Here is a 13,069-nt window from a genome sequence, read left to right as displayed (position 1 = left end):
GTAAAAAACAACTAACTGTGAAAATAGTTTATAATGTAGAGACTATTGTAAAATGATGAAGTGTGTGTTGATGTTCTGAAGATTTGATTCATAAAGGTAAATTTTGTTCTTTTTTTCTTTTTATCGTTTTTACGAAGTGGTCAACTCGCCCATATGTCAACTGCTCTATCCAATTTAGAAGTCAAGTTCTCTATAATTATTTTTGAAATGATAATTTTCATCTATAAAGATGTATGAAGTTTAATACAAAGCGAAGAATTATACGGATCCTGATGGAAATCTTCAGAGACACATACTTGAAGTAGCATATTAATAAACATGCAACGGTCCGCCGTACATTTCAACATAACCAACTTCTTAAATCTGTTATCGTTCCATCTCAAAACCTGGCGGACAATACAACTTAAAAGCTGTTAATGCGATTCTATACCAAAACGTCAACGAGAGAGAAAGACTAGTAATTATAAAAACTTTTGCACTACATTCGTAGGAATTAATTGTGTCCTATATCTTATATACAACAACATTTAGGGTTTTTAGGACAAAGTAAAACATGACTCTTTTTAAAAATCGCCTTTGTGACGTTCCCTGCCAGGTGTATAGAGATTTAACGCAGATCATAGTAGTTCCTGGACAGAAAATTAAGAATTAAAGCAAAAAAAAAAAATAATAAATAAATAAAAAAAAAACCAAAAAAAAAATCAAACAAAAAGACCGAAATCCTTTTAGGTAATTATAGTCTGTACCTGGAGGCAAACTTTGGATTGTAAAATATTTTTAAAAAATATACCATTTTTATTCGCTATTAAATAAAAACTATTTGATGATAACCCCCCCCCCCCCACACACACACACACACACACACACACACCCACACACTCACATCCGAGGACGTTACAAGTGTATATCAATAATATAAATTGAGTGGGATCAATACTCTATATCCGAGAACAGATCCCCTTTGACCGCATGATCAGCCCACTGAAAGAATATATTTTTTTATTGATTCAGCCACATAAAACTTTTAATTTTCTAAACCAGTCTGACTGAGGTCGTACAGACTGTATGTGAACAATCGAGGACTTGTGTTCTTGACACTTATTGTGGTCTTTAACCCGTAAATAACTACGTTTTTGTTCTCCCTTTGATCACACATGGGAAAAAAGACAACATAACCGTTATAATTGATTTGCGGTGCAATATCGCGATAGAAGAGGTTTTTTTTTATTAAAGATACATTATGGGAGATAAGATAAAGAGATGGCAGTTCTCGCTATAATAGTTAAAAACTAGATAGTGTAAAGGTAATTTGCTGGAAATTTCAGTCAAATTGATCCACTATGAGCCGAGAAAGAAGCGGGTGAAATTTTTGCATAGTCTCGGTCATCATTACTAAAATCATTAATATAAACAGCATAGTCTCGATTATCCACTTTTTGTGATTTAATTATCAATAGCCGTTAGCGGCATATATGAATCTAATCCAGCCAACATCGAAGGCTGGCCTTGACATCGAGAGTTTATTATGGTCTGGATAAGTTAATTAATGTCTAATTGATAATTTAGATAACATTTCAGGCCTAAAGAAAGACTTGTAATAAGCAGATTTTGCTCTTACATAATGCATGTTTAACGTACATTATCTTTTAATACGGACAAATGGGGACTTTGTGTATGGTGAACACCAACAACCGAGTACACACACACTCACATCCGAGGATGTATATCAAAAATATAAATTGAGTGGGCTCAACACTCTATATTCGAGGACAGGCCCCCTTTGTCCACAGGAGTAGCTCATTGAAAGAATTTTTTTTTAATTGATTCAACCACTGAAACTTCTAATTTCCGGAACCAATATAAGTGAGGTCTTACAGTCTGTATTTGAACAATCGATGACTCGCACACAATCGAATACATGGGAATCTGGATCTCTAATATGTAATTCCAAAATTTACATTGCGGCAGTAACATAATTCATCATCAGCATCACCATTAACATTATCATCGTCATTATCAGTTTGTAATGGTCTGAAAATGATTGGAGTAGTAAAAGAAAGGCTGGGGGCGTTGGGTGAGGGTACACGAGACAATTATAAACTCTAGTTAACTCTATATTATTAATTAAGGAATTATTTGGTAAATGAGACCAGAAGGACAGTGAACTGAAACGGAGGGGAAACGGAGGGAAGACGGGAGAGCGCAGCGATGGTAAATGGGGAAATTTAAAGTCAATATCTTAAAATAAAACCGTTTAAGATATTAACTTGAGCTTTTAAAGTACTAACATTTTCAAATTTCAACTTGAACTTAATCTTGTAAGATATTAACGTAAACCTTTAAGATATGAAAGATACATTCCCACGAAAGTATTTATAGGGTAGTTATTTCCAATAGAAGTATATCAAATTTGGTATATGAACGTAGAGACGCCCAGTCTTACTAGAAAAATATTGGATGGGGCAGGCACTGGACAAGAATGTCAGGGTATTACTTACTGTTAGTCCGACGGTTTATTGTCTGCCAGATTAACTTAGGAAGTTGTTATTATTTCTTAATCAAACAGTTAACTGGTATTTGGAACATTGAGTGGCTTAAACCATCATGATGAGATGGCAACGTTATATGTTTTATATTGATGTTCAAACGAACACGTCATGTGATCAGTTATTTGTGTATAAAACAAATGATAACCTCCATTGTTCAATAGTCTAATTGTGGGAAGTATCCTTGCGTTAAAAAGAAATAATTATTGGGGGGTTCTCGCTGTAAATAGTATGCATCAATTGTGTTTGGAAATAAAATCAGTAACTTTTATGTGGTCGTTAATTTTAGATCTAAAGGTTTTAGCTATCAACTTCTTGTCGACATGTTGCTTTCATTTTTGTCCCGGAAATAATATTTTATATTGGTGCTTTAGTGTTTAAATCCTTGCTCGTGATTGGTTATTCAAGATAAACGTGGCTTATGGGTCGATTATGTTCATGTATGAGGAAAAGTCTAACAACATCAATGCAGAAACCGATATAAATATGTCTTCACATTTAGAAACAAAATTCATTATCGGCTTAAATCGATATTTGCATCCTCAACGGGGACACGGTGGCTAAGTGGGTAAGACGCTGGCTCGCTTGCCTGGAGGTCGTCGGGTGTTCGATCCCTGCATTGGTCGAGAAAATTCAGCCAGATTTTCCGGCTTTATTCCCCTTGTCCGTGATGCAGGACGGAGGGCCTGACAAGGACAGCTGTCTTGTCGTTCGGAGGTCCCGTGTACACATTGGCGTGCACGTGAAAGATCCCTTGTGACAGTTGGAATTCGATATAAGATCAGGAAGTAGTGCCCCTGCCCACGCAAAATTTCCCTCATAGCACACTGTATGGCGTATGCCTGTCTTCATTAGCACAGTTCGGAGCAGAGTAGGACGTTAAACCCTATTTCATTTCACCTAAATCCGGAATAAGACTTTATTCTGAGTTCAATTCAGATTAAACCCCCAGTGTGAACGCGCCTTTATACTCCACAACGTGGCAAAATTGTGGCAAAAATTATAACACATTTTTGCCACGTTTGAACAAAATTGCCGAACGAGGCATTCTGAGGTTTACAGTGTTAATTTAAACTTTTAAGAACTTAACTTTTTAAGAGATTAAATTTTCTCCCGATGGGTCCCGATGTTTTTGCCCAAAGAAACGAAGTAGTCCCGTCAGAAATAGAACTTATTAAGCATCGGGAGTGGTCTGGTGAATGTGCACTGATGCTTAGGCTATGGTCACAATCTTCCGGGAATGCCCCGCCCCGAGCAATTGCCATGAATCATCGAGGATGGCTCCCAATAACCGGGAAAGCTCCGGGGTACCTTTGCCGATAATCAAAATCATCGGGTGAATATTCATGTCGGGAGATCTCAATCGGCGACACATATGCCAAGGTCCTACTGGGCATTTTTTGCATCGGCGATATACTACCGACTGAAATTGATGATCCCCCGAGGCGCCCGGTGTGAAGGGAAAGTTTCGGGGTCATCATGAGCAATGTTGAACCATTAGGAGGACTCAGGAGAACTGCAAAAAATTTCAAAGCTGGCATTGGAATTTCTTCCGATGTGTTCCCGACGTTTTGTCTGGAAAACAGGCCGGGAGGGCATGCCGGCAGCTTTCCATATCGACGGGGAAGCTCCGGAGATGCTTCTCTGGAGCAGTGAAGCTTCAGCGAAATATTTTGCTTCAAATATACTCAAAGGTCGCCTGATAAGTCAGCAAGACATCGCCGATGCTTCGGAGTAGTCGCGGGCCATATGAAACCATCGGGAAGCCTGGGGATAACTGCGATAAATTTCAAAGCTAGTATTGAAAATTTGCCCGATGTTTACCCGACGGGGAGGCTCCGAGATTCTTCCTTGAAGAATACTTTTTCCCCGAGGCATCCCCGATTCAAATATCCTCAAAGGTCCTCTGATACATCAGCAAGACATCGGTCATGCCCCGGAGCATATTTCGCGGAAGCTCCAGGGAAGCATCCCCGGAATGTCCTTGTGAATCTGGAAAGCTCTGGGGATGCCTCCCGATCTATTTTCCTGACAATGAAAACATTGAAACTTTTCGCAGTTCTTCCGTGACCTCTGTAGCACCATGGACCTTCTGTCAGACGTGGAGAGCGGGAGATCCTAATCGATCGCCACATCCTACGTACGACCCATGCATCTTTTCTTACTACATATCTTAGTAGCCTTGTTATCGTCCAGAATTTGCCTCTAGCTGTCTTTACTTCTGCTTCACGTTGTGTATTTACTTCTTACTGTTTTCTTAAGACGTTTGTCTTCTCAGTAGTTATAACAATGCAACTGTTCGTTTTTACATTTTATATATCAAGCTGGATACATATAAGCATTAGTATAGATTACAATACTAAAGTCAATCTCAAACCCTAGCCAGCCAGACTCGATATGGGCGAGTCTGCTGAATAGAAACTTCTACATCTTTTCACTTCTAGAACCAAGCTGCTGTCTAACGAATTCTCACAAATATGATAGTTTTGTAGCTTTTGGCTTTGGATCTTCAATTATCTAATTGGTCAAATATGATGTAAATAATTACAGAGATTGGTCAAATAAGCCAAATGATGCAATCGTAAATTTCCGTCACATGTTTTTCGACACAATCTATCCTTGAACTTAAAACCCCTTTCCTGTTATTCTCACGCTATTTCACAAACAATTAATTTGCGTTTTAAATAAACTCATACCATAGCTACTATACTGACAATAGAGAATAAATTGTAAAGATAAAATATGTTGTTTAACCGATCTTATTTCTCTATTCCTTGTCTATAAATTTAAAAACAATGTCGCAACGATGATAGTGCTACACCTCCCGATGGGTCCACGTGGCTCGCGATGCCCCAGGAGCTCCCCTAGGACACCTGAAAACCTGTTCCCGACGCTTTATATCTTTAGTACATCGGCAAGGCAAAAATTGCCCATTGGTACCTACGCATTATATAACACGACTTGAAATTGCGCGACTTATTAATATTTCAACTGTTGATTACTCATTATTTTATCTTTATGATTTCGGCAATAATCTTATATGTTACGCCAGGTAAAAATAAGTAATATAAGTTACGCCAGAAGTAATATAATGACTAGATGGCTAGATTTTTAATATCGTGCGGGTTTAAAACGGTTAAGTTTAGATATGGTATAAATAATAACTTATTTCTCCCACGTGACCATATATGATGTGTATGGTAGACATCGGTTAACTGAGAACTTGATACACTCCGTGTCCAATAAAAACTCACTGCGGACTTGATACACATAATCATATTTTTCCCTTTTCAGATCACACACACGAAAGATACACCCCAACTGTAGAATACCGCTTAACGCGGATCACCTCAGATCGACCTTAAAATCAAATGGGATATTAAATCCGGGCGTCTGAACATCGTTACAGTCCTAGATTTAGTTCAAAAAGTCCTGGGTTGAACCGAGGACGTCCTCGGTTGACACAGGTCCGTGATTAGAAGGTGTGTATTCAGATGTGTGTCCTCGATATACACCATATACACCCACACCGACGCACACACAAATCCAACACAACCTACCAAACCAAACAAAGTACGTTTTAACATGTATATGCATTATTTTTTTCTAGGCGCAATTTCAAGGAAACAATTCATCGACAGCTGATAAACTGTAAAACTACTTCATAAAGTAGAAGTTAAACAAGACGGTGTTGTCGCTTCATAGAAAGAAATTTGATAGTTGTAAAATGACCTTGTTGACAAAGAAGATCTTTCGCAACATTAGACCAGTATTGTCGAAGTTCAGTAAGTATTTAAGGGGGTTTAACGTCCACTCGCCACAAACTAGGCTTAATTTTATTTTAATAATTACCTTGAGCATCTTTAGCAGTGGGAGAAAACCGGAGGACCCAGAGAAAACCCACGAGGTTGGACAAGCGACCCTACCCCTTGTCACGTACACCACGCCAGTTGACTCAATGACAAACCGTATGATACAGCGGGCACGTGCTAGCCATTCGGCCATCCACCCCTTTCCATCCCGGAGTTAACTCCCTCCCCTTTTGCCGAAAACCTTTGGAACATAGAGGCTACAGATTTTAATATAATATTATGGCTGCTCTGTGGACGTATTTCCAGGTTTAAGAATATGGATAGACCATATTCTGTGGTTTGTTGTCCCTTTGAAATATTTATATTAATTAGAAAATTAATTATTATGTTATTGATTTCTATTAAAATGTAAACACATTTCTGTTGACGTGCCACAGGTGCAAAATACAAAACAGTGAGATTTTACACATGAAGCCTGATTTTAATTTAAATAGTGTAGGGATAGCTTAAGATCATCGTCTTCGTCATATTATTATTATTATTACTAGTAGTAGTAGTAGTAATAGTAAATGAAATGAAATGGGGTTTAACGTCCCACTGTTCTGCTCCTAACCTGGGCTAATGAAGACGGGCATACGCCATATAGTGTGCTATGAGGGAAATTTTGCCCAGGCAGCGGCGCTACGGCCTACTCTTATATCGAATTCCAACTGCCAAGGGATCTTTTACGTGCACGCCAATGTGTACACGGGACCTCGGTTTTTCGTCCCATCCGAATGACTAGACAGCTGTCCTTGTCAGGCCCTCCGTCCTGCATCACTGACAAGGGGGAACCACGCCGGAAAATCTGGATGAACTTTCTCGGCCAATGCGGGGATCGAACACCCGACCTTCAGGCTAGCGAGCCAGCGCCTTAACCACTTAGCCAAGTAGTAATAGTAGTAATATAGTAGCAGTATCTCCTGGTCTAGGTCTAGAGAACAGGATATCAGTAATAAAAACGTTTGACTTGAGCCGGTGGTTCGCCTTGGTCCAGTACCTGGTTACGCTCGGTTTCGGGTGCATGACACAAGAATTAAACCCAGCCGTTATGTATCTATTTCGTTCTCTGTTTTCACATGGAATCTATTTTATATTTTCAGCATCTGTACTGATTTTGGCGGCTGTTGTGGTCGGGTTGGTTGTATTTCAAAGCCGCACTAACTTCCAAGGCCATATATTGTCGCAGATACATTCAAGTGGATTTTCCGCCGTCGGGAAACAGCGGTTTAATAAATTCACTAACAATGAACCAAAGTTAACAAAATGGAAAGAAAATAACTCCCAAGCAACTGGGAAAGCTGTCCAATCCCCAAGTCCGACATCTATTCGTCGTGTGGTTGGTATTACAAACATAGTAATAAATAAGCTTGCGTCCAAGAATAAAAAGACTACAACTACGACCAAAGTAACACCTATTGGCACATCTGTTACGTCGAACACTAAAAACACTAAACCTAGTGTTACACCTACTAGGATTGTTAAACACACGGCGACAATTGCACACAGCGTTAGAACGAGTTCACATGCTAACGTTAAAAAGAAAACGTATGTTTGTAAGCAAAATAGTGCTGGTCTTGGAAACAAAATATATATGTTTGCCGCTTCCTACGGAACCGCAAGACGGAAAAATATGGCGTTAGTGATGAAAAACGATGCAACGTTGAGGGCAACTTTTAACATAGAGGGAGCCTATAATACAAATTGGACCTTGTGCAAGAACGCTACAACCATTAGTGAACCTTCATGTTGTCGTGCGTGGCCAAATATTTATAACGTTTCAAACGAAAAGACAGTTATATTGGGTGGATACCTTCAAAGTTATAAATATTTTGATGACCACAGGGACGAAGTCCGTAGATATTTGATATTTAGAAATAACGTCCTAAACGAAGCAAATAATAAATTAAACGATCTATTTAAAAAGCGATATCCCGGTCAAAATAAAGAGAAGCGGACTTTAATAGGTGTACATATTCGACGTGGGGACTATTTATCATCCAATAGTATAAAGTTTGGTTACGTCACGGCACCAAAGGAATACATTTTCCGTGCGCAGAAATACATGGAGACTCAATATTCTAATATAACTTACTTTGTTTGCTCAAATGACCTCGCGTGGACAAATGATGTGTTCAAAGGTCAAACAGACGCTATTATAGTTCCTATAGGACCAGCTCACGTGGATCTTGCTCTTCTCTCGCTCATGGATCACATGATCATGACTGTTGGAACATATGGATTCTGGGCGTCGTGGTTTGTGAATGGTACGACTATTTACCTTAGAGAGTTTGCTAAACCTGGTTCGGTATACAGTAAACTATTTGATAAAGACCATTTCGATACCATCCCTGCATCTTGGATTGGTTTATAATTATACAGTCGCTCGTGGTTGCTTTGAGGGTTGAGTATAACTATAGTTTTCCTGGGGGTTGTTTTCCGGAATCTTCCCCCTGATGTGTGTATGTCATTCTATTTAGTAGTGATATTCCACGGAGACCTAAGACGTTACGGGGGGGGGGGGGGCGAATGGTTAGCACGTGCGCGCTGTATCATACGGTCTGCCATTGAGTCAACTGGCGTGGTTTCGATTCCCCGGTTGTACGTGACAAGGAGTAGCGTCTCCTGTTCAACCTCCGGTTTCCTCCCACTGCTAAAGACCCCTACGCGCAAGCGAATTATTGAAATAAAATTGAACCATTCGTTAGTCCCGAAATGACCTAGTTTGTGTCGAGTGGACGTTAACCCCCTCTCTCTCTCTATCTCTCTCTCTCTCTCTCTTTCGCTCTCTCTCTCTCTCTCCCATAAGACGTTACCAAATGTTACAGCGATTCTATATACTCTTAAGGTCAAGGACGTGCATAGAACTAATGTGAATGAACTGCAGACTAACATAAATCATTCTGAGACTAACATATAATTGTTATATTTTACTCTCGTTACCTGTCAAACGGGATGTTTTTGCTTACCCCTTTTCATACTCACAAACCTCTTAGATGTGAAGCTCACCATATTACCCACTCCCGGATAGAAATTAGAAAAAAATATTCTTCATTTCCATGTACAAAATCCAACAACGATATAAGGATCCGGTATTTCCCTTGGTCTCATTTTACAAAGGGCGTGTAAGTCTTCTTGTATCTGTACCTACCCTTATGAAGCAGGTCCCATATCAGGAATATAAGGGTTATCTTCCCCTGCGATCTTTCACGAATACATTTGGTTAGTCTAAAAATGAAATGTAAAATGTAAAACATGTCGACGGCTGAATCATGATATTAATGCGGGTCCAAATGGGCTGATTGTAATTGATCAATAAAATGAATACAAACTCCGTTCATTTGTATTTTTTTTACATTTATTATTATACATCATAAGTTCATGTACAACTGCCAGATTCGGTAAAAACGGAAAAAATGGAAGTCAATAACTTTCATTCGTAATTTCTTCTTTACCTCATTCAGAAAGCCAAAGCCGAAATAAACAGACCACGATATTAGATCTTGTTTTGTCGTGACTTCTACATTTCGAGTTACACGTTTGCTTGACGTAGCACGATGTTATATTTTTGTATTTTATTCAAGTTAGTAAGAAGTCAACACGCACATCAAGCAAAAATACATTTTGAACAGTAGAAATTGGGAAAGTAACACATCGCGATATTAGCGATCTCTACTTTTTGACTTTCGCGTTTTGAATGACCGAAAAGTAAAAATTACGAATGGTAGGCCTATCTATATGCTTCCATGGAAAAGTTTTGCCACCCCGCCTAAGCTACACTGCAGAGTACATAACGTATCAAAACAGAAGATAAAAATCTATTTTATTCATCAATCAAATGCTTTATTCGAGGGGTTTGAAGCTTTGAAGAGGTATTATATAACATTATCAGATATTAAATAAATGAAATTAATTTCAATCTGTTCTAGTGTTCAACTACCAATATTATGGAATAAACTATCTTTAGTATAAGAACACCCATTGGACTAATAACAGCTGAATATTGTAGTCGAAGACAATACAGTTTTGACTAGAGTGATCAGAACTGCTGAAGTGATGTTTCTGGTGGTTGTAGCTTATTCAAACACCAACGACGAAAACTCAGATAAAAAGTTAAAATTGTACTTTTAATAAACGATTGTCCAAAACTGGCTAACGGTCACAATAACTAGATAGGTATCGCTAGGGCGAGCCGGTCACCAGACTAAAGTTACAGTAGAATATAGAACATATATATGTTACAGTCAATGTCTACAATCGGGCAATGTGTACAATGCCTGAAATAACCAGTCAATGTGTACATTGTCTAATGATGCCAGTCATTGTGTACATTGCCTAAAATTTCCAGGCATTGTGTACATTGCCTGATTTATTAGCCCAATTATTGTACACTTTGACTGATTGTTGAAGAGCGATTATTGAGAAGACTAGATTACCACAGGTTTTGTTCTGTGATCACATAGGCTCCATTTCATATAAAAGATACTTTAATAGGTTTGTCACTAGAGTTGTTGTTTTTAACTAAATAAATGACAAATATCATACACACTTTGAAGGATGAATTGACTTTATTTCACACAGTATGAAAATACATGAATTTCTGATTTCCCGATAGAATACATGTGAAATACTCAAATACTCAGACAAATGGTAACATGTACATGTCCACTTGATTACAACCATGATATAAGTGGCATTGAAATATGTCAACAATTTTTGTTTTGACAATTGATGCTGTTGTGGCATCTGCTGTTACATAACAAACCCAACTTGTAACATTTTCACTTATTTGTGGCACACTGTTTCCCACTTTTAGAACAGTTACACCTCGTATAACCTTGGCCTCCGCATTTTGATTCTGTTTGAACTGCTTGTCTAAGTCCAATATTATATAGTAATATTTGATCAGAGATGTTAAATTGTAAATAGGAAACAGATGTTTAAATACAGAAGAAGATATGGGCATAGCAAGAAGCGTGTTAACTATAAATACGTAATATATATCGTTATATTAAGTATAAACCCAAACAGTTAAAAGACTTGAAAGATTAGTCAGATATCAATTCAGACATTGGTCAATTGCTATTTTGACTAAAATTAAATAGTAATAAAATATATAGAAAGACACACTATAACAACACCCGTCTTCCCGAAAAGCGCTTTTCTCCGTAAAAGCAAACAATAAATCACACACAGTAGGGTGTTTAAATTGATTATAGACTAATTCAATTAATATGATAAAACTTACAAAATATGGTAGACTAAACATAACACTAAGGAATGAACAATTTAAATTTTGAAGACAACAAATTACCCATTCTATTTTATAAAATGGTGAACTTAATAAGTACATATAAATAAAATATTAATGCAACACTTCATGAAATCCCAATGGGCAGGACATAATGACAGAGATATAACAGGGCTAAATTCACATAATGAACCTGTAGTTCATTCTAACATCAATACAGTATGAAATGAGGGGAATAAATCATGTTGAATAAACTTAACAGAACGATCCATTTCAAAAAGATAAAAGTGACACTGAATGGTCTTCCTGTGGATGAAAAAATAAATAATGTGATGTGATAAGTCTGGGTTGAAGAACAAGTGTAGCTATCACTGGAACTTTCTAGCACTTATACACATTGCTGTGTAGATGAGAGACCAATCATATCTCATTAACAATTTCATTCATCGTATTTCCCTAATAGATCGAAGTTAACTTTTAGTGAAATATTTCTTCTTTTTGTGTCGTCTCAAGCCATTTGGTTTGTAATTATTATTGAAATTCCTACGGTGGATTTCGTCAATATTTTCTTCTGGTTCCCAAGTTTTAGATGTATCATTCCATATTATTTGGTACTGAACTTTATCCCTATATTTTCGTTTTCTTAGAATTCTAATAAAGTTATATGCCCTGTCTGTATCAAAATTTATGCTCTTAGTCCATCGATTTACATCTTTATTTCGGTCTTTGAATATATTGTATCGTATTTTTGAGCTACTTCTTATAGTACCGCACGCCAAATGATAAACAACCGTAGTGATACAAATGCTTAAACTAATACATGTATATGAAGGTCTATTAGCTTTAATTTTGTCCAACAGGTCTATAAGCCAATCCACGATTCCGGAAAGGTATCTTCAAAGCCTTTACCAAAACTTTTACTAAATTCTGATCCTGGTCTAGTGAAACCTTTATAATAGGTCACAGTCCCGTTTACCATCCATGATGCCCAGAACCCGTATGTTCCAACGGTCATGATCATGTGATCCATGAGCGAGAGTAGCGCGAGATCAACGTGCGCGGGACCCATGGGAACCGTAATGACATCACGTTGGTTTTTGAATACTTTATTTGTCCAAGCGAGGTCATTTGAGCAAACGACATAGGTTATATTAGAATATTTTTTCTGCATGTACTCCTGTGCCGCGTAAAGATATTCCTTTGAGGCCACTTTGTACCCGTATTTTATTTTAGGGGCGTTTAAGTAATCACCGCGGCGAATATGAACACCTATGAACGTTCTGTTTTCGACGACATGTCCTTGATACGGCTGTGATAAAAGTTTTCGAAGTTTATCCTTTGCCTCGTCTAAAACACTGTCCTTGAATTTCAAATATTTACGGACTTCTGCTGTGTGTTGATAAAAGTATTTATAACTCTGC

At 37.8% G+C, this 13,069-nt stretch overlaps 1 protein-coding gene across 1 annotated transcript; it reads left to right on the top strand.

Annotated features, from left to right (window-relative positions):
- Positions 1 to 9,723, top strand: LOC130010328 (galactoside alpha-(1,2)-fucosyltransferase 2-like). The gene is made up of 3 exons (XM_050548460.2): positions 1 to 96; positions 6,157 to 6,331; positions 7,501 to 9,723. The coding sequence occupies exons 2-3, from the start codon at positions 6,274 to 6,276 to the stop codon at positions 8,769 to 8,771; spliced, it is 1,329 nt and encodes a 442-aa protein (XP_050404417.2). The 5' UTR covers positions 1 to 96; positions 6,157 to 6,273; the 3' UTR covers positions 8,772 to 9,723.
- The last annotated feature ends 3,346 nt before the right edge of the window (positions 9,724 to 13,069 follow it).

Source organism: Patella vulgata, chromosome 1 (assembly GCF_932274485.2).
Source record: "Patella vulgata chromosome 1, xgPatVulg1.2, whole genome shotgun sequence".
Lineage (NCBI taxonomy): Eukaryota > Metazoa > Mollusca > Gastropoda > Patellidae > Patella > Patella vulgata.
This window is presented reverse-complemented; position numbering and strand designations above follow the sequence as displayed.